Source organism: Morchella sextelata (assembly GCF_020137385.1).
Source record: "Morchella sextelata strain SCLS chromosome Unknown scls_19, whole genome shotgun sequence".
NCBI classification, from domain to species: Eukaryota; Fungi; Ascomycota; class Pezizomycetes; order Pezizales; family Morchellaceae; genus Morchella; species Morchella sextelata.
The window spans coordinates 737,528-759,421 of record NW_025408634.1 but is presented as its reverse complement, the minus strand read 5'-3'; the positions used below and the strand labels follow the sequence as shown (position 1 = coordinate 759,421).

The 21,894-nt window shown below is 46.6% G+C and overlaps 6 protein-coding genes across 6 annotated transcripts; 5 read left to right on the top strand and 1 right to left on the bottom strand.

The window, feature by feature from the left end:
- Window positions 1–515: 515 nt before the first annotated feature.
- Window positions 516–3,820, top strand: H6S33_005095 (uncharacterized protein; the record flags this gene model as incomplete). The annotated part of the gene is made up of 5 exons (XM_044836444.1): window positions 516–856; window positions 927–974; window positions 1,031–1,934; window positions 1,993–3,557; window positions 3,622–3,820. The coding sequence occupies 5 exons, from the start codon at window positions 516–518 to the stop codon at window positions 3,818–3,820; spliced, it is 3,057 nt and encodes a 1,018-aa protein (XP_044690308.1).
- Window positions 3,821–7,373: 3,553 nt separating this feature from the next.
- On the top strand, window positions 7,374–8,248 carry H6S33_005094 (uncharacterized protein; the record flags this gene model as incomplete). The annotated part of the gene is made up of 3 exons (XM_044836442.1): window positions 7,374–7,395; window positions 7,481–7,560; window positions 7,652–8,248. 3 exons carry the CDS (start codon window positions 7,374–7,376, stop codon window positions 8,246–8,248), a joined length of 699 nt encoding a protein of 232 aa, XP_044690307.1.
- A 2,787-nt stretch (window positions 8,249–11,035) lies between these two features.
- Window positions 11,036–11,850, top strand: H6S33_005093 (uncharacterized protein; the record flags this gene model as incomplete). Its single annotated transcript, XM_044836441.1, has 6 exons — window positions 11,036–11,057; window positions 11,155–11,191; window positions 11,274–11,337; window positions 11,406–11,481; window positions 11,592–11,692; window positions 11,845–11,850. 6 exons carry the CDS (start codon window positions 11,036–11,038, stop codon window positions 11,848–11,850), a joined length of 306 nt encoding a protein of 101 aa, XP_044690306.1.
- Window positions 11,851–12,865: 1,015 nt separating this feature from the next.
- Window positions 12,866–13,683, bottom strand: H6S33_005092 (uncharacterized protein; the record flags this gene model as incomplete). The annotated part of the gene is made up of 4 exons (XM_044836440.1): window positions 12,866–12,907; window positions 12,965–12,978; window positions 13,029–13,267; window positions 13,331–13,683. 4 exons carry the CDS (start codon window positions 13,681–13,683, stop codon window positions 12,866–12,868), a joined length of 648 nt encoding a protein of 215 aa, XP_044690305.1.
- Window positions 13,684–13,944: 261 nt separating this feature from the next.
- On the top strand, window positions 13,945–14,936 carry H6S33_005091 (uncharacterized protein; the record flags this gene model as incomplete). The annotated part of the gene is made up of 5 exons (XM_044836439.1): window positions 13,945–14,435; window positions 14,494–14,628; window positions 14,686–14,734; window positions 14,816–14,827; window positions 14,895–14,936. 5 exons carry the CDS (start codon window positions 13,945–13,947, stop codon window positions 14,934–14,936), a joined length of 729 nt encoding a protein of 242 aa, XP_044690304.1.
- A 3,632-nt stretch (window positions 14,937–18,568) lies between these two features.
- Window positions 18,569–19,987, top strand: H6S33_005090 (uncharacterized protein; the record flags this gene model as incomplete). Its single annotated transcript, XM_044836438.1, has 3 exons — window positions 18,569–18,833; window positions 18,885–19,832; window positions 19,887–19,987. 3 exons carry the CDS (start codon window positions 18,569–18,571, stop codon window positions 19,985–19,987), a joined length of 1,314 nt encoding a protein of 437 aa, XP_044690303.1.
- Window positions 19,988–21,894: the final 1,907 nt, after the last annotated feature.

Sequence of the window (21,894 nt, the reverse complement as noted above, 5' to 3'; positions counted from 1 at the left end):
CTAGGAGTAGCACCAAGACTGCAGAGTCGGGCGGAAATGTCAGATGTCAGATGATGAAGATCTACGAGCGGGAGTATTATTTTAGTGTTATGTAGCTCCCCCTTCATCCTTTACTTATATGTCCTTCTCTTCCCATTATTGCACGTTTATCTGGCCTCATCTTCTGCCCTTTCAGTCACCAGATGCATTGATGCACAAACAGTGTAAAGTTAATTGGCTAGCCGTAGCTTGCGTACCACGTAATTGGGATTGTCTTTTTGGAAAGAGCGTGAAGGCACGTCTGAATAAAGCTGTTTTTAAGCCATTCTTATAAGCAAAGCTTAGAGTGTTCGAACATATATTCCCGCATTGGGAAAAGGTTGACATCATTGAGAGAAAGAAAAAGTGTTCTCGAAGCCTTCTCAATCCCCTGGCAGTTTCACACCCTTGCATCATTCCATCGTGCGCTTCAACGTCAATCAATCAGTTATCAAGACAATTGAAACATTGATTATACCCGACGGACCTTTGATAGAATGCTGCGTGGAAGCCTGTCTCTCGGACGTCAGCTCACAAATAGGCAGAGCCCCGCGATATGGCGTTCAAATCGACGATATGCCACTGCTTTCACTGATCTGAGTCAATTTCCAAAGGCTGGCGAGAAGCTCTACGGCTTCACTGTTAAGAGAGCAAAGACTGTGCCTGAGCTTGAGCTAGCAGCGATTCAACTCACTCACGACAAGACCGGCGCAGATTATATTCATGTGGCGAGGGAGGACAAGAACAATATTTTTGCAGCTGGATTTAAGACAAACCCAGACGATGATACAGGAGTACCGCATATCCTCGAGCATACAACCCTTTGTGGATCTGAGAAGTACGGATGAACTGGTTTCAAGTGTCCCTGGAACGATTGAGGCGGAAAGCTGACGATTATCTGTAAAAAGATACCCAGTCCGTGACCCATTTTTCAAGATGTTAAATCGGAGTTTATCGTACGTTATACTATATAGACCTATAACACAGGGCAGTAGGGCTAAAATCAAACTAGGAATTATATGAATGCTTTCACCTCCAGTGACCACACTACGTATCCGTTTGCAACTACGAACCCAATCGACTACGAGAATCTTCGCGATGTTTACCTTGACGCCACACTGAAACCCCTTCTGAAAGAATCCGATTTCAAGCAGGAGGGATGGCGGGTTGGCCCGGAAGATATCAAAGATCCAAACTCCCCGCTCTTGTTCAAGGGTGTAGTATACAACGAGATGAAAGGGCAAATGTCTGATGCTTCTTACTTGTTCTATATTCGCTTTCAAGACCACATCTTTCCAAGCATCAACAACTCTGGAGGGGACCCACAGAAGATAACCGATCTGACATTAGAGCAACTGAGAGAATTTCACAAAAGACATTACCACCCGAGCAACAGCAAGATATTCACATATGGGGATATACCACTAGAAACGCATCTGCAAAAGCTTAACGACAAACTTAGTGTTTTCGATAAGATTGAGGTTGAGGAGGATTTAAGAGAACCTATTAAGCTTGATCAGTCAAAGAGAGTAAAAGTCTATGGGCCCATTGATCCGCTTATGGACAAGGATTCGCAATACAAGACTTCGGTCTCATGGACTATGAACGACACTGCGGACACAGTTGAAACTTTTGGATTAAGGATTTTGTCGACGTTGTTGCTAGACGGATATGGTTCACCGATGTACAGAGGCCTCATTGAGGCTAAATTGGGTTCAGACTTTTCTCCTAACACTGGGTTCGATACGGGCTCGAAGAGAAGTATTTTTTCGGTCGGCCTTCAGAACGTAAGGATAGAAGATGTGCAAAAGGTTGAAGACACGATCCATGAATGTTTGAAAGACGTCAGACAAAAAGGGTTTGATCAGAAGAAGATCGATGGGGCCCTTCATCAACTAGAACTCGCTTTGAAGCATGTAAGTGTGATGCCGTCTGACGGATATTCCGAATGTTATACTTACGACCCATCGCTAGAAAACCGCAAATTTTGGCATGTCAGTAATGCAAGGCCTTACTCCTGCCTGGCACAATGGCGTTGATCCCTTCGATGTCCTCGCCTGGGAATCCACTGTCTCTGCTTTTAAAGAAGCTTATAACAAAGGCGGCTATTTTGAAGGTCTTATGGATAAATATCTTCTCAACACCAACAATTTGGTGTTTACAATGGCACCCTCCAGAGATTACACTACTCAGATTGCTGAAGAGGAAGTAGAGCGTTTGGGCGTAGAGATCTCAAAGATTGGTGACGAGGTGGCCGCTCGTGAGATCCTGACGAAGCAAGAAACAGAGCTAGCGGAGTTGCAGGAACAGGCAAAGCAGCAGGACTTGAGCTGTTTGCCGACGCTTAAGGTCGAAGATATCCCGAAGACGACAGAGAGAAAGGAGCTGTGGCATACCAAGATTGGAGATGTTCCAGTACAGTGGAGGAAGGCGCCGACAAATGGGTTGACTTACTTTAGAGCCATCAGCACATTCAAGGACCTTCCCGAAGAGCTTCGTCTCTATCTTCCTCTTTTCACCGAAGCTATTCTGCGTCTTGGAACTGCCAGGCGTTCAATGGAAGAGCTTGAGGACCAAATCAAACTTAAGACTGGTGGTATCAAGGCTGGCAATCACATCTCCACAAGTCACTCAAACCTTGAGGTTACAGAAGAAGGGCTAGTTTTTAGCGGGTTTGCGCTTGATAGGAACATCCCAGATATGTTTGAGCTTCTTAGGATAATTTTGTTGGAGACAAGTTGGACCCATATTTCAAAGCTGAGGACTCTCGTACAAGGCATCGCGAGTGGGTTTGTGAATAGTCTTGCAGAGAGTGGACATGCCTATGCTATGACCTTTGCGGCAGCACATCTGACTCCGGCTGCTAGAGTGAAGGAGGTCTCAGGAGGAATGACGCAGGTTCGACTTATTAGTCACATGGCGAACAAGGAGTTCTACATTGATGCCCAAGCGAAACTAAGAGAAATTGCCAAATTCGCTGCTCGTCAAAATGGCTTCCGAGCTGCCATCACCTGCGGCACCGAGGCCGTATCCTCTAATGAAGCCGCTCTATCAAAGTTTCTGGAGAGCCTTCCAAAAGTTGAATCTCCCACCGAAGATAACATCGGCTCCTTCGACTTGACGGTTCCCTCTAAAGCCTTCTTCCCCCTCCCATATCAGGTTTCGTACACAGCCATGTGTATGAAGACTGTCCCTTACACTCATCAGGACGGCGCAGCACTCCAAATCCTCGCGCAGCTGCTCACTCATAAGCATCTCCACCACGAAATCCGAGAGAAGGGCGGTGCGTACGGAGGCGGTGCGTTCCACAGGGGCACCGGAGGTGTTTTCGGATTCTACAGTTACAGAGATCCAAACGTACCTAATACTTTAAAGGTTATGGAAGGTGCTGGTGAATGGGCGGCAAGAAACGAGTGGAGTGATAGGGATTTGGAAGAGGCAAAGCTGGGAATTTTCCAAAGCGTAGATGCCCCCTACGCGGTTTCGTCGGAGGGAATGACATACTTCGTGGATAGAATTACAGACGATATGAGACAGACGTAAGTATCAATTCTCTCTCTCTATTCTGATGAAACAGTATTCTGATGGAGTGAATGAAAATAGTCGCCGTGAACAACTCCTTGCCGTCACTGGAAAGGACATTCAGAAAGTCGCGGAGAACTACTTGATCAAGCAGATTAATTCAGGGCAGACGGCGGTCGCCGTCCTGGGTGAGAAGAAGGAGTGGTCGACTCCTGAAGCTGGGTGGGATATCTTCCCGCTGAGCTTGGAATCCGAGAAGGATGCAAAGGTGACGCTTTAGAAAAAAGTAGAATATTGGTTTCATCTTTGGTTGAGTTGGGATGCATAAATGTAAAAATAGATGGCTTTATCTTTGATTCTCCACTTTTAATGATATGGACTGTGTCGAGTAGTACATATTTCATGCCGTATACGCTTCTTTTCTTCAAATGTAATCGCGTGATGGGCTGTGACGCAATATCGTATCCCTGGCTATAGCATTATATTTACAAGATAGAATTAAAAAAAACGAATTTGAAGTCTCATGCCGGGAGGCTGCATGTGCTTGATGAATCAATTAATTAAAGGGATCTTATGAAATTGACTCGAATCGAGGGTTAGGTGTGACATTGCCGCCTGTTAACGATAGAGCCTGACTGGGGTCTGATCATGAAGTCTGACTCGAAATGTTCTGGCCCACTCAGGCAATATATCGGTAAACCGCTTATTCGAACCATAGATGCCAAATATACACTGGAGTGGATGTGTCTAGTTTAGTTTATTCTAGATAAATTACAAGGAGTGCACTGGGTTTGTTGAGACTGAGGATAAAGTCCTTATGTTCATATTCACCTGCATGCATGGCTATTGCACGGATATTTATCCACTGAGAGGTTGGATGATTCTACCGACAGCAGAGCTAAGGTGCTACACCTCTAAGTGTTAAGTAACACCTAGAATTCGTGGCTTAATACTCTATCATTTCATACACCCATGGGGGTGAGGTGTGCTCTGGTCCATCCAAGTATATGAAATATATCGTACAGCATGCTTATCAGTCTGACCAACGCCATTATCAGACCGCCCAGTTTAACCAGTAACTATCGACCATTTCATTACGTTGCCGTAGACTGCAAAAAGGGCCACTGTAGACCTGGATATACCTTTCTTGTCATCATTTCATGAATTCACTAATGAGAGTTGCAAATGAATGGAGTACATATGTAATTACTGGCTAACCCAGGAAAAAGGGGGGAAACGCAAATTATCATCTAGCAGATTGTAATTATTGATATTCTCAGCTTGAATTAGGCTTTATAATTTAGGCTCATGTATGGTAAAGTGTATCCGTGATAGGTGTTGGTGTGCATGAATATTGATCTGGCCTATTGCGGAGAACTGCTAGCTGCTACTAATTGTTCTTTTTTAAAAAGGTATCTCCGGTGGTTTTGGGTGATCATTGTCTATTGGTGCGGAGGAGAAACATTTGATCACTGCAGAGTGCCTATACCTTAATTCAAAGCTTTATCGTGAACTAATATATATATATATATATACCCCACATTTATACATCCAAAACGGCCCATCTATTTACATAAGCCTCCAAACTACCGGTAGTCAACATAAAGAGGTGCAGACAAGAGCTTGTAGAAGGAAGTAAAAGGGGGATAAGACTCTCCTACTCATAATCTTAAAGATGGGAGAATACAGGACTCCTACCCCTGAGGCGGAGTACCAACCTTCACGGCCTAACTTTGAGAGAGCACAAAGTAAGGTTGCTTGAAGTAAATATACTCCTCGCCTTGGGTTTGGCAGTTGCTCTAGTCCACTCGGGAAATCTCGAGTGGTTATCTAGGGATAGTTCTAGATAGATCTATATAACGATTATGTGGGGAGGTGCCGTATAACCTATTTGTTCAGTATAGTCCTATGTAACTATCTTAGTTACCATTAGCTACCCCAATGACTACACGTGTAGCTATAGGTTTGAAAAGGTCATGAGACGCAGACACACCCGTACTTTTCCTGCCATTTTCCAGTAGAACATTCAATGGTGGCCCTGTTACATGTGGCATCAATCAACAGGATTGATAGTCTACATGTAGATTCCACCTCTTTGTATTAGAATTTATGCCCATTCATGTATGATAAATGGTACGTATCCGCAACATGACGCCCGACTAGAATTACAGGGAGCTGTTATTAACGATAGATGAAGATAGCGTATAAAGACAACTAGCTTAGATTAGGTGAAGAACACATAGCTAGAACTTGTATCTATGAAGGAGGAGGGCCGAGACTTGAATAGCCATCAGTAATTACTCTATAATGCATGTGCCGACAAGAATATTAATGCACACTATCCATCATCGAACAAATTTTACGTCTGTTTCAAACCCCACTCAACATAGAATCCATCTCTTGTAAAGTCACATCCCTCTGACATGTACAGGGTTAATACAAGCCATACATATACCGACTTCTCTGAATGGTCCCCTTGGTCTTGACTATTCCAGGTAACCATGTTTGAACATTCCTCTAGTAACCTAGTAGTCCACGTCAGCTAAAAAGGACTGGACGGACAGACTCATTCCATGGCACCCAAAACCTATCTGATCTGGCTACTGCTCATTTCATCTTCAAACCCGCCCAGGCCCGAGTTGCTCTATCTCTCCTGTTGCTACCGTTTAATTGCTGATAACACTGTATCTCACACCTGGAAAGAGTGTCTAACAAACTTTCCTAGTTAAACAGACAGACAGACCAGCCATCCCTGGATGGACCAGAGTAGGTAATGATAGATTTGACAAATTTCTCTATAGACCGTGTCATTGGAAAGGTTGGTTCGAGGTGCTATGAGGGGTTCGAGACAGACATCACATAAGACTCAATACACAAAAAAGAGGATAAAACTACCACACTGTAAAACCTTATATAAATGCCAGATCAATATAGAATGGCAGAAAGGATATATTAGCACTTATTTAAGCAGTGCAATCAATTCACTATCATTATTATACCGGCAATGTGTCCGTCTTGTTTTTGTTTTGTAAATATAGCTATATAGTTGGCTGATAGACTCTGGCCAGGCCGCTTTTAGATATATGTATGTCAAAAGAAGAACCATCCATCCACGGCTAGAATGTTAAGAGTCCCACTACGGCACCTTTCAGCTCGCAGCGGTCTGCAGTGGGCATAGTTAGTTGGTTAATCCCAATAACCATTTCTAAGCCTCGACTCGCCGGCATCCCGCCAGCCTCAACGGGATCTATTCACAGATAAAAACTATAAAAATGTTCCAAAATCTATCCTTGAAGATGTTAGCCAAGTCTCCGGAAATATTAGAATTCCAGCTAAACCGATGCAGAATTAAAGGGGAAAAAATAAAAAAAAAAGGCTAAACTGATGCGTCATAACATATCACTCGACCACCACCACCTACTACATCCACCAAAATCCTGATCCGCAACAAACGCCTCGAGATAACTCCTGAAACATCCCGTATATTTAGTAACATATTCCTGAGCTCATAATAGGGGTACCTCCGGGCGTATACAAAACCCTCCAGTCCCCCCTCCCAGCTTACCACCCCCACACCCGGAGGAGCACCCCCCAAATCCCCTAAAAAGCCCTCGCCCTCACCCCTCCTCATCCCCTTCCCACCCTCCGCCAAAAGTTTCTCGTTTTCTTGAAACACCCCCCTAAAACAAAAACAGAAAAGGCCCAGATTACCAAGCCTGGATTAGGTTGTTTTACCTTCTCAAACCCTAACCCACGCAGCACATCACCTCCTTCACCCCCGGGAAACGCCGGCCAAAGCTCAATATCGGCCATTGATACTGCTCTGTTGAATCATGAGGTTCAATGCTACCACCGGTACGCGTGCCCCCAAATCCCTGGGTTGATGGGTGTGAATATCGGCTGATTGACCCCCCCCCCCCTTCTCCGCTACCCCTTATAGCTCTTGTCTCTTCAAAGGTACTCCTGGTGCCGTATGAACCGCACCATGTAAAGACGTACAGCGCGTGGATGGAGGATGAGGTATGTGTATTCTACGCTGCCCTTCCAGATCGAGAGGGAGTGTGCATGTGCATATGTGAGTGCTGACCGATGGTTGCGGGCACAACTCCAGGACATCCGCGAAGCCACCGCCTCGGAGCGCCTCACCCTCATCGAAGAATACGAAATGCAGCGCAAATGGCGCGAAGACGCCGACAAGCTCACCTTCATCGTGTGCCTACCCCCGGCCACGCCCGGCAGCCCCGTCGACGACAGCCCCGCGCGCATGATCGGCGACGTGAACCTCTTCCTGTACCTCGAGGACAGCGAGACGGAGGTTGACGCGAGCGGCGAGGCGCGGCAGGTGGCCGTCGGCGAGATCGAGATCATGGTTGCGGAGAAGGCGCACCGCGGGCGCGGGCTTGGAAGGGGGGCGTTGCTGCTGTTCCTTGCATATGTGCTGGTGCATCAGGGGGAGATCATGGAGCAGTGGGGGCAGCCGGGGGTGGGCGTGTTGGAGGCGCTGAGGGTCAAGATTGGGAGCGGGAATGAGAGGAGCTTGAAGCTGTTTGAGAGTGTGGGGTTCGTGAAGAAGAGTGAGGTGGAGAGCTATTTTGGCGAGTTTGAGTTGGTGCTGAGGGATATGGGCGTGGAGGGGATGGAGAGGAGGGTGGGGGAGTTTGGGATGGAGGGGTGGAGGGAGGTGGTGTATGGGGCGGGTGCGGTGTAGATGTAGATTGTTTGCATGGGGTCTTTTGGGCCCGTTTCTCTTTCCGTGATACAGCATCAGCATACATTTATAGAATGGCTTTTTTTTTCCTGTTTTCTGTCGTGAGGATTAATTGCTAGACAGCTTTGGGACCTTGTAACACCGTTCCGGCAGCTTGTGATAGCTTTTGTTTGTGCCCTGTTTTGTAATGTGAGAGGAGAGCGATTTTATTAATATCAACTTTTATTAGCCTTTTAGTCGTCACGGAACACACATGTACCTCCTATATACATGTATCTAATAGTATGTTGATCGTTTGGATAATATAATCACTGCACAATCACAGCTCTAGAATATAACATAGACGTGTACATGTAGTTGCTCCCTCAGGTCCCGGGTGTCCGTATCCCACCGCCAGCTTCAGACCGCTCATCTTCACATGTCCATAGCTCCTATAGCTCTATATACGACCGTCCTCTCTTCTTCCCACACCCCCGACGTCGCCATACCGCCGTCCGTTATGCCTGCGCTATGCACCCTCTCGCCCGCCCGCCCGGATGTCCGCAAGTAATATTAATAGCGGTACAGTCCGACCTCGATGCCGGAGGACAGCGCCACCCGTGCTTACAAGTGCCACAGTAGCTTACGCCCGAACCGAGCCACAGATACCTGTAGTCCGAGCCCGGGGGGATTCAGAAACGTCTGCCCGCACAGCATGCGTTTCATGACGCCCTCCCTTCCCTGTAAGCCCGGCGCGGGTTTGTTCTGTGTAGTCTAGCTAAATAGCTAGCTAGCTAGCTGTAGAAGAGGCGCTCATGCTCAGCTTTTGTTCTTCACAGATTATTGCTCTGACCGCACGAGCTCGGAGCAGGAGAGCAGAGCTGGCCAGCTGGCCAGCTGGCTGGTATGCTATGCTACTTAACCGGCAACCCGGCCGATACAACCGTCCGCTCGGTAGAGTAGCTAGCTACATGTACCTACCGACACGGACCTCCGAAGGGGAGGGAGGTTTTAAGATTAGAGCCCCCTTCCCCTTGCCCTTCCCCTTCCCCTTCCCCTTCCCCTTCCCCTTCCCCTTCCCCGTTCCCGTTCCCGTTCCCGTTCCCGGCCCCATCTCTGTAACAGCACAGAACAGTAGACAGACAGACAGACAGGCAGGCCACGTATTGCAGGGATCCGCGGGGGGGGCAGGGAGATCATCATCTCGGACAAGTGTTTCGAAACGGGGCAGTCGCTATGGCCCGAGCTTTACTTTAATCTCGGGATAATGTTTGTGTTGCGTTGCGCTGGGGAGAGGGTTGCGTGGTGGGTCATGCGCTATCACCCGTCTCGGCTTGCTTGCTGGTTGGGCGAGCGAGCGAGTGATCAGCGAGTGAGTGAGCATCTGTGAGGTGAGAAACAGTAATACGCGCAGCTGACTAAGCAAGCACTCATCCACTCATCTACCTAGAGTCATCTACCTAGAGTAATCTACTCGCGAGCAACCACACCATACCACACCTAACCCTAGCCAGCCAGCCCAACCTCTGACATGACAAACACCAATTGCTATCGTCATCGTCCAGGATCGAGATTGCAGAGGTCCACAACAGATTCTTTGTACGTAATTGCCCTTCTTCCCTGGAGAAACCCCCGGCCTGGCACAGTGGCAGGGTTTGGAGTGAAAAAAAAAAAAAAAAAAAAAAAAATTGCGAGGCAAGCAGGAGAGAGGGAATTTTGGGATGCCGCGGGTGTGATGTGATGTGACTGGTTACGTAGCTGTGGGTTGGGATGGTGGATGGGATGGAGGGATGGGATGAACGGCGCACCGAGGTAATTAATTGGCCTGGCCCTGGCTGGGGATGCAAGACTCACTCAGCTCTGGCTCTAGGCTCTCTCTTTTTTTTTTCGCGCAGCACCTCCACGTGTGGCTGTCTATTCTACCTGGGGCTGGGGAGCAGAGTAGAGTGCAGACCACAGCCCTACTTGGATCGACAACATATGCATTCTTGGCAACTCAGCTGGTATGAGCAAGCCGGAGGTGCTTGATGTATGTAATTGATTGAACGCGGCAAGTCGGCAACTAACGTCAACGGACGGGGCCGGCCCAATTGAGAAATTCCCGGTCTTTATCTGGCTGGATGTTGGTCCTGTAGAATTCTGAGCTGCCTGATAAGTATGATGTGATATGGTTTCGACTTCGGTATACACCTCCGGCCGGCGTAATGTAGCTACATCATCTGTGAATACATAGCAGATAGGTATGTATGCATGGGATTGATGGATGGAAGGAGCACCCACCGGCGGCATTTTGGATCCTTAATATCAATATCAATATCAACGTAGAGTAGATCACCACCCACAATACCCACAGCAGAACCGTTAGACCGACTTTATCCGTAGCCATTGAACATTTCGTTCAGGCTCAGCTGAGCTGAGTCAAGCTGACTGAAATTTATGTACCTCCCCAACCCAACGCCGTGTCTTCCCCACAAACACAACGTCACTTCGTGCATGCCGACCACGATAGAGTAAAGTTAAGTTCTCTCTCCCGAGTCCCCCGCGCCCCCGCTTGGCTAGTATACGTCAAACAGCACGTGTCACACACCGTATCACCCCCGAGATATGTACAGAAACACCAACAGACAGGTTGTCTCACGATATATAGGGGTGGAGGGAAAGCTTAATTCAGAGCCCGCTGCCGCCGCCGCACGTGAAGGGGGCGGGCGGATTATTGATTACTCGACCTCCATCCGGTAGAGTAGGATGCAGACATGGGTGGGCGGGTGGGCGTGTTTGAAACAAAACAAAATCAACGTCTTCTGCCTGATGGAATGTGCAGAGCAGATAAGTAGGTATTAGAGTAGGTACTGTAAGGCGTTGTGTGTTCCAAATGGCCAGGCGATTAGATGAAAAGGAAGAAGATAATATATTAATAGGACTACTAGAGTTTCTAGGTTTATACGGCATGAATATTGAAGACAGGTTGTCATGCCACCTATTCCTCGCCATCAGTACGCAGTTGCAGTATACGTAGCTGACAGTCACGTATACGCATGCCGTACAGCAGTACTCTGTCTCTACCTACATTTGATATTGAGATCTACACGGAGATCGCAGTGGGATCCGGAGTACGTAAGATAACGCAGTGTTCTGCCCTCTCTATATATAGAGTGACGACAATGTTAATTCCATGTAGCCCGAGCAATTAAACACTGCTCCATATCACCGATGGCTAAAACAAACAGAAACACATTTCAAACACCTCCTTGCTCGTGCACTCTCACACTCTCGCACTAACAGCCAAACGATCATTGACCACCACCCATCCCACCCAGCCCTAACCCCGTTGCGCTGTGTCACGATACCCAAACCCACCGCCAAGACTTCACAACATCACACCCTCACGAAAATAAAAAGCTTGTCGCAACGCAACAACAGCTATCAATGATCAATTCATCCGGTTGTCCGTGTGTGGCTGTGGCTGTGAGTACTCCTGCTGTCTGCTGCATTCTCTTTTCTTTTTCTTCTTTGGGCACTCTTCGTCCGATGATGAAGAAATTTTTTTGCTGGTCAGGCGGTATCGAAATCTTTTTTTCATCACATATGATCCTTCGTTTAATTGGGATGCGATGCAGTGGTAGGGTAGAGTACAGTAGCGCTAGGGTATATGGGACTGTCGCTACAAGACAGGGTAGGGTTTTGAACGTCATGGCACCTCCCGCTCTCGCTGATGCACTCCAGCTCAGTACTCTAGAGTAATAACATGTTAACGCCCCCTCCCCCTGCCCACGATATATGCGGGGCACTCTCCTCAACCACGGCGGCGCCTTCGATTAAAATCGGCAACAATCTGTTGGCCGTGTTCTGAATCGGAAATCGTCTTTTGGCCCTTGGGTTGTTTTCTTTCTTTTTGGATGGGGGTTTGTTTGTGTGCTGGTGTTTGTGAGGTAGGGTCACTACTGGAGGTACGTAGCTACATGTAGGGAGAGTAGAGTAGATGGCTTTTCAGGGTATTTTAGATCTGGTGACAGCGATCTGTCGATCTCCGGATAAGGTAATGGGCAGTACAAATAAGTATCTACTCTAGGCATAGACATATAGGTACATGTACTCTACTCTACCTACTCGCATAGTAGGAGACTGCAGCTGGACCTGCTTGCGGCTGGGACTTTGAGGTCCTGACAAGATGCAGGTGCACTGTGGCTTGGAGTTATGCCTGCCTATGGGGCCGGGGCTGGGTACAGAGGTACTACCAAAGTCCAATACTTATGTGGTATCACGAGAGAAATTATATATGCACCAAAATTCTGCCACAGATTTGAGAATTTGGTTGTGAATTTAATTCCCAAAAGGTATTCCCACCCAGGCGATGTTGCGAACTCCAATCGCTAACGTCGGCCAGCTCGGAGGGGAGTGAGCGCAAGCCGCATAAGCGTATACGCCCTATAGGAGAAGTATAACTCCCATAACCGTCTAGAACTACCTCTATACCGGCCCCAATCACTACTATAGGACCTAAATTATTCGAGCTTTGCAAAGTGCGCACTTAAATATACTGCCAAGCCCCTAAACGACTATAAAAGAAAGAAAGTAAAAGGGCACAACTGACACAAGTGGCGGGTATGCGGAAGAACTTGGTCAGTGATTGGAAGATTATCAGTAGTCTTTTTGGAACGTTGTTTGAATGGGCCTTGACGACTATGGGAGGATTAGTACGTTGTGAGAACACGTGGTGCCGATATAAGCGCAACATACCTCGACTTCACGAACTGGTTAGCGAGTGCGCTATCTTTAGGATACAAGTAGCTAGGGTCCTTACTAAATTTCTTCAACTGCTCATCCAAACTCGCTAGATCCTCTTTGCGCCTCTTGTTCTCGGCAATCAGAGCTTGTTTTTTCGCAACTAGTTCTTTTCTTTGCTTCTCTAGGTCTTCACGAACAGCCTTCTCGTTATTTAGCCGGGCTATCATTAGGTTGTGTGAATCGTCTTCTGCGTGTTCAGGGTGCAAAGCTAAGAACTCTTCCTTAGAGATCAGTGGTAATAAGGTGTATTTGTGCCTACATTCCGTCAGTTCAAGATGAGTACTCCCCCGTCACCGGTTCAAATCTTGGAATACACACGGAAAATCTCTACAAGCATTGATTTCTCCCCGCAGATGTCTCTGCTCATAGTAGAGATTCTGCAGCTGCAGATGAAGCCTGTCCACCTCCCTACGAACCTCGCTCGTTGTTTCCTTCGCCTCACGGGCGGACATGATGGCCGCACGGTGTAGGCTCTTCAGCTGTGTCATCAGCGCATTGAGAAGTTTGTGTTTGCGGGACCGGCTGATTCGATCGTCTTCGGAAGGCTCAGCGACACCCCCGCTGCTTTCCATCGCCATTAAGAGCTCATGACACAGAAGACGGGTACGCTCCACCACTGCCAGACACTCCCGGAGCGAGGGATCGGTCACGACGGATTCTTGTATTGCCATTGAGAGTTGTTGAGCCCGTGGGTATCGGTGGATGGTGGGTGGATGGTCTTCGTGCAGTGTTGTGTTGTGTTGGTGGACGTGATGAGTGATACTTGGATATAAAGTAATGATCGATCTATTGCAGAAACACGCCAAGCAACAAACATGGCGTCTTGGCGACAATCGAAACGTTACATAATTGCTCAGATCCTAACAACACAAGAATAAGAGAGACGGCAAAAAGGGTTGAAATCACAGTGCCGGATCAAAGATCTATTCCTCATGCATTACATTCGACTGTTAAAGCCCCCTCGGTATTCTGCTAGGCCTAGAAACCGCACCGGGTCGGTCTCAGCTTTGATTACGATCACATCAGATCTCGGCGATGATTTTTACTTTCGAGATACAGTCATAACCGCCGAAGTACATCAGGAGAGTGGAGACCCAAGGCTTGTATTGGCCTCTAAGGAACTCCACTGGAAAACAGGAATGAGAGTTCTGAAAATCGAACTGAACGTCGCTCCATCGAAACTTAACTCCTATGATTCTGTAATACTGGCCATTTCCAGTACCACAGGTGGAACACCTGTGGCCGATGACATATCCCATCCGCGAGACGGTGATCTCGAGGTTATCACTGCCTATAGTCCCCCTTTCCGCCCGATAGACGGGGAGGAAGCAGAGAAGTTTGTACAGAGAAGGATTATGATTGGCCCTTCAAAAACGTTAAGGATCTGGGAGGAAACCGGAGAGAGCATTGCCCGACATATATGGTACATCTTTTAAATCAAGAAACAAGACACGTAGCTCACCGGTACTGGTGATGCGTAGGGACGGGGGTCTAGCTTTAACGGCCTACCTTGCTCAGAATGCCGACAGTAAAGTTTTTAGCACAGACAAACTGAACGCCTTGCACAACCAGTTGAACCCGAGAAAAACGCTGACGGTTCTAGAACTCGGGAGTGGGTAGGTTTCTTGATATTATCCCAGCAGTACAGCGAGATACTTACTCTATTTTTCAAGGTGTGGCGTTGTTGGACTCAGCCTGGCAGCTTTGTATGAAAAGTGTCACGTGACTATGACTGATCTATCTTCCGCTGAGGAAATTCTGATGAAAAATATAGAGGATTATAATTCTAATTTCCAGGGAAAGGTGGAATTCAGGGTTCTTGACTGGGACCAGGCTATTCCGGAAGGCCTTGCCTCTCGGAGCTGGGACATCATCGTCATAGCTGATTGCACATACAACACAGCAAGTGCGCATTCTTTGGTGAATGTTCTTAAAAGTTTGGTTGGTAAATCACCAGATACGGTGGTTGTGCTCGCGCATAAGAGGAGGCACGACAGCGAAGACCTTTTCTTCGAGCTTATGAACGCTATATTTGGGATGGTGGATCGAGTTGCCTTTCACAATGGGAATCTGGAGACTGAAATCTCGGTGGACATCTATACTTTCAAGGTGATGATAGGGGGGAGTTGATGACTGCTAAAGGCGCGCAGATGCCAAGGATACATATAAATGTCATGTAGTGCGGTATAGGCACATGAATAACATTTGCATGTCAAAGTCTTCAACAAAGCCTATGATCCCGGTTGTGATGAGACTCTGGTAGAGAACCTAGATCACGGATCCCCCTGGCGCCTCCCGGGGCGTTGAAAAGCGGCTCATGCAGCTATATCTTTGGAGCTCAATCAAAGTCAAACGCCGGGATGCTGAGGTGCAAGGTGATTGCAGCTCGGCGTAAAGAACTTCCAATAACTTCCATTAGAAAAGTCCCGCATATATGTATAGCTGAAGCGCACGCACGTCCCATACCAATGGCAGTTGTGCTGTGATGACCTACACAGACTGGGCCCTATGCAATGTATGGTACTACTCTATCTGGCCCTACCTAAAACCGAAGCAGTTGATCAAGTGCGCGCGCTCAATAATTTTAGAAATACCATAGAAGCTGGTAGTTGTGCTGTTCGCAATATAACCATACAGGAACATATGCCGACAGAGAAATTCCTGACATTCCCGAGAATATGCTCCATGCCCGATCCCCGCGCCACGGGAACACAATGATTGAGGTTTGAAAAATGGCGTAGTTCGATCAAACGATTCAGAAGAAGGTGTCAAATTTTCCCGAGAATCTGGCCGTCACACAAGCGATTGTCTAAAATGATTATTTGGGACGAAAAGCCGGACAACGATCCCCGTTATTCGTGCTAAATAAGGAAGTGTGTCGCCACGCGAGCCGGAAGACCTGATGGAAACTCTTAAAAGAACGTCGGGCATGTAGCCCCAACAAAAAAGCCGAGATGGGAGGAAAGAAAAAGAAATTAAAACAGGGGGTGTCTTGAGTGAATCGTTACATAGGAAGGCTGAAGCTGCCAGAAGCTGCACGGTAGATCATCAGCCTTCTGGAAGGCGACTCACGGGTTCGGTGACCAAATACGGTTATGACTGAGACCTTTCTGGTACACCATCTTAGTTATTAGGAGTTAAAAACCTTGTTCTCGCTTCCTCAGTAACAACACCTGTCGGGTTACTGAAGAGATGTGCTTTACCAATCAAGTACAGGAGGTAGGTATTCAGGCCATGATGTCTGGCCCAATGGTACGTCTTTTGCCACTGTAGTCAAAGCAAAGACAAGAAAAGCCATAGGGGAGAGGTGACTGATATTGCGTATTCTATGCTGTCTTACAACGGCGAAAAGAGCGGGAGATGTAAAATTTCATTTGGTTCTGTAGGGTAGATCTCCCCAATCCTTGGATGTGGGTTTGTGCCAAGGGCTAAAGCGTACATGTATGTATCCTGGTGCGCAACAAAGCAGTTGGACACCAAGTGGGTCAAAATGTTGTTTCCAAAGCATCGTTGTTTGAACACATCGATCGATACTTCCTTCTCATATAAGGTCTGGTCTGTTTCCATGGAATAAACTTGCGCCCGGGTAAAACGGTAATCATTCATTCGCGGAAAAAAACAGAACCGAGCACAAACAGGTACAGCACATTTACTCACTCAGGTCGAGCCAGCTGCAGGGCATAGAAATGCAGGCACAACGAAAAGAGTGGATGTGTGAATGTTTGGTAGAGGAGTGAGCATGAGGTACTGTATGTATGTATGTATGTATGTGCTCTAGGTTTAGTGACCAATCGATCTTCATCGTCTCCCGCATCCCGTGGAGCCACTAATTCACATTTCACATTTTTATTACTTCACAAATGACATTTTTCTGTCTTTCTCTCTGTACCTACTGCTGAGCTGATACCAGGGTATGAGGAAAGAAGTGAGTAGGTAGAGTGGGGTTCTATAATTTAGAAGATTCGGGGGGGGGGGGGGGGGGGGGCAAGTAAGATCCGGAGGGACGAAACAGTTGGCGGTGGAGTAGGTACGAGCGGAGGAAAAGGTGTATAACTGAAGAATGGCCTAGTGGGGATGGCGTTTCGAGGAATCAGTGACCGGAGAGGGAATTAAATCTCAGTACTAGCCACACTGCGTGACTTGAAGCATGCATGTTCGTTCATGTCATGTTCTTTTACTTTACTCTTTCCTTGAAGCTCGAGTATTCACTCGGTTTTAGGCTACCGGCACAATAGTAGATACTAGCTGTTTACAACATGTACATGGGACAACCATATGTTAAGGATTGGTTTGCAAGTATTACCATCGATTGGAGGGGAGGAGGTCTGAGAACGTGAGAAAAGGGGAAGGGGTCTTAAGGGAAACGAAAAGAAAATGAAAATGCAATGGACGAGGGAAAAAAGAAAAGAGACAAACAAGGACAGTGCCAGGGCCGTCACTCCCACACACACTAACCCTCCCCACCACTGGGCCACCAGGGTTTTTTCTGCTCCTCCTCTTCTTCTCTCCTTCTTTTCTGTCATGTCAATCTTTCATCATCGACATTATTAGTATCATCAATCATCATTTTTGACTCTGGGCTATAATTCGGCGTCTTTCCCATTTATACCTGCCTTCAATTCCTCGCCCTGTGGTGTTCCATCTCAGTTCAACTTGTGCACTGTACTCAGTCCGAGGTCAAATAAAGAAGGTTTTTCTGCACAAGGCGGCCATCCCATCTCATACGCTTGACGCATATCATTAGCCTTGTGGTTGCTTTTACTAGGTAGGCTTTCTGCTTAATCCTCCCCTCGCCACACCTCTCTTCCTCAAACTCGCTCTCCCCATCAGTCGGTGCGTTGGCCAGGAACGGGGCGCAAGTCCATGAATTGTCTAGGAAAGGAAATAGACTAAAATAATATCTTCTGCACCCAGACATATTCCACTCAATATTTAAGTATCAGCCACACCAAGCGCTAGCGGGAACGTCAGTCGCACAAATAAAACAATCTGCGTATATGCACAACTGAGTTTCGCGGCTCTTCTTTAAGAAGCCCTCATCCTCGTTTTTTTCTTTCCATATTTTCAAAAATTGCCTTTGATAAGCAAAGGCATCATCGTCGTCATAACGGCTCGTCGATTTATTCTCCGAGTATCTCTCAAGATTGTTTCCCCTCGTCACTCTAGGGACATTCTCAACAACATCCCCCCGCCGCATAGTCGTTCTCAAGTCCAAGGATCGAAGGGTTGCTAGTTTGAAGACTCCGGAGCTTCTTCCACCACAATTTTCGCCCCTGCTGCATAGTTCTCGCCATCGTTTCCTTCCTCTTAACGAGGAGGGGTCGAGGCGGTCGCCCTTAGTTAACTTCGAGTGTGTTCGTTTTCGTCCACCTTAACAGGAAGTTCACGCATCTCTAATTAAGCCACCCATAATCTACAAATCCCGTAATACCACTCTGGAAAACATTTAATCTGATTATATCACCAATGGGTCCTTCTGAAACGTCTACTTGGTCACCAGTTGATATTTCCTCCTTTCCCGAAAACCCTTCATTCCAGCCTAGGTGCCCACCAGCGATGGCGCCTTCTGCCATCTCTTCGTCAGCAATGGCCACTTCCACGCCATCTGCATCTAAGCGTCGTTTCAGCTCCGTAAACAATAATACAAAGCCCTTGGCCCAGGCCTTGATTTCCCAGGCCTTACAGACACGCATTAACAGCATTGATCCCGATGAGTGTGAGGCTGGAGTTGAGGACGCCTTCTTTGTCGCCGATTTGGGTGAAGTTTATCGCCAGCATATGAGGTGGAAGATAAACCTGCCACGGGTTGAACCTTTTTATGGTGGGGTTCTCCGATTGCGTCTGTATTTACCTGGTTACTGACTGTTATTAGCTGTTAAATGTAACGGCGATGAGAAAGTTCTGAAGCTACTCGCAGCCTTGGGTACCGGCTTTGATTGTGCTTCGAAGGCAGAAATTCAACAGGTTTTGAATATCGGTGTTAGCCCGTCACGTATCATCTTTGCCAACCCATGCAAAACCGCATCGTACATCCGTTATGCAGCAGAACATGGCGTCCGAAAGATGACTTTCGACAATGCCGAAGAACTCTATAAAATTAAAAAGTTCTTTCCTCACGCACGCCTTTTTCTTCGTATCCTCACCGACGATTCAAAGAGCTTGTGCCGACTGAGTCTCAAGTTTGGTGCGCCGCTGGACAGTACTCGCCATCTCTTGGAACTTGCCAAGGAGTTGAGATTGAATGTAGTCGGCGTCAGCTTTCATGTGGGGTCTGGTTCATATGATCCTACAGCGTTCGAGACCGCAGTCCAGGATGCGCGACAGGTTTTCGACGAGGCTGCTGAAATTGGGTTCGATTTGAGGACTCTTGATGTTGGAGGTGGATATGGAAATGACAATTTCGAGCAGATTGCAGGTGTCCTTGGACCGGCGATTGATGAGTACTTCCCGTCAAGCGTTAGAGTTATCGCAGAGCCTGGTCGTTATTACGTATCTTCCGCCTTCACCATAGCGACACACGTTATTGCTCGACGGACCGTACCAGCCGACAACATCACACGTGATGCCTCATACATGCTCTATCTAAACGACGGTGTGTACGGAAATTTCTCCGGCATCATGTTTGATCACCAAAAGCCCATTCCGAAGGTGTTGAAACGAAATGGCGAATACTTTTTTGAGTCAATGCCATCTGATTCGCAGTTGATCAAGTACTCGGTATGGGGACCAACCTGCGATGGAATTGACTGCATTTCAGCATCTTGCTTTTTGCCCGAGGTTTTAGATGTTGGGGACTGGCTATATTTTAGCGATATGGGAGGTTAGTAGAGCACATTCAAATTTTGAAGGTCTTATAACTAACTGGGAACTGTAGCATATTCAAAGTGCTCGGCGACTAAATTCAACGGTTTCAGTGACGACCATCAGGTTGTTTATGTTGTCAGCGATCCTGGGGCACTGGCCCTTCTGGAGTAGTTATCAGCATCAATCTCCCAAATATTTCTTTTTTTTGTCTACGTTAGGTTGGGCGGTTGGTATTGTGTGTTGCCAAGATTTTACCAGCACACATTGTTTACGCTGTTTCTTGTTTTTTGCATTTTCTATTTGTCCGCCTTTCTTTGTAGGCCTTTTGTTATTTGAACGCGTCCCAAGTTTTCCACGTTGACCGTACCGCTGTTTTGTCTGCATTTTGGTGCTATGGAAAAAGTTTAGATATTGTGTCATTGAGTGTTAGGTGGCTGTGCTTGAGGTCAAAAATTTCTTATTCTATTAATTATTGTTAAAATCGGCATAGGCACACCAAGTGCGTATTAATACCTGTTCTATAGAGTAATTTCCAGGCAACGCAAAACCTTTTGGCGTGGTAATCTAGATGTATTTGATCGTTGTCAAAGCACTCGTGTTAGGAATTTATTGCCACATCATAGACATATTGATTATCGCTGGATGTTGTCAAGATCGCCAATTCGAACATTCTTTGGCCCATCCGAATTCAGTGTAATCAATAAAGTTTCAAAAGACCGGTCTGACTACTAAGCAAGGACGCATATTATGGTTCAATGCAATCAATGTGCAGGGAAATGTGTTGAATATTTCTTAGCCCAGCGACTCGACAACTGGATACTGTGCTTAGCCTGACTATGCCCTTTGTTATTTGTGTGATCGTGGCCTTTCACCAACGAGTTCGAGTCTATTATGCTGGAATCTATTAGAGCCTTTAATTTGCGTTCTAGGATCTAGCTCCATTTTAGTCACTTGGCACGGCCACGCCAAGGCAGGACACATCGGCTCTTTTTGGAACCCGTTCAAGAACCTACATACGTACCTATAAGTAATGACCTCACCTTACTCTACCAAGCCATGAATTTGTTTTGAATAGAGTTAAACCACGCTAGAAATAGCAATTTTCTTTCCCTTCATCTTCAATTTTCGAGGAGTGATGTAAAGCCTTATATAACACAAATTCTTAGTAGGAAAAATCATTCTGAGTTTTGATATCAAGTTTCACATGAGCTGTGGGAGCTTTTGCGTGAGAATTACTGTTCAAATCTATGGGCCCAACAAATTCCATTGTATAGTGCCCAGAGTTTGAAACCACACCTCGCTCTAGTAGAAATTGCAAATCTCTAAGGCTTTTCACCACCACTCAAATAATTAAAATAAAAACTATTTCTCATATAACTCGCCTATCCAGAAAGAAATATAGTTTTGTTTCCCTAAAAATATGTGCCGCTGTTGAGTTCATTGGGCTCCTATATTAACAACAGCTACTATCACGATTTCTTCCTTCCAGAGAGATACTAAGCCAGTGATCACCTGCAGATTAATGGCATTATTGAGTACACTATCTTTCACACTAATCACCGTTGGTTGAAGTTTCGGTGCCAGAGAGGGGCTGTGCTGCGCAATTACACACGCGTCATTAGTATATATATAGGATGTACTACATGCATGATAGGCATGTAATCAATTATATGCCTACTTGTTTCTCAGATAAAAGAATGATTATGACTATTACTGGTATAAAATACTGTAGCTACGCTTGGCCGGCTCCGCGTCTATAGTATTTCCTACTTGATGTAGTATATACATATTAAACTACCGTGAAAAAGAAGCGTTATAAGGCCTGGAGACTCAAGCGCTTAGTTATATTGAGATACACAAACTTTATAGAGGCTATAAAAAAGAGTCCTTTTCGGAGTAAGTATGTACATACATTTAGTTATCCATGCCAACCTTAGGCTAGTTATCTCAATCGGGACTGACTATCAGTCGGATCGCCCTATAAGAGTACCCTATATAAGGGTTCTCGCCTTATAGGGGTACAGGTTGGCGGGCTGTTTATTTTATGTAATATGTAAACTTAAGGGTAAATCACAGAA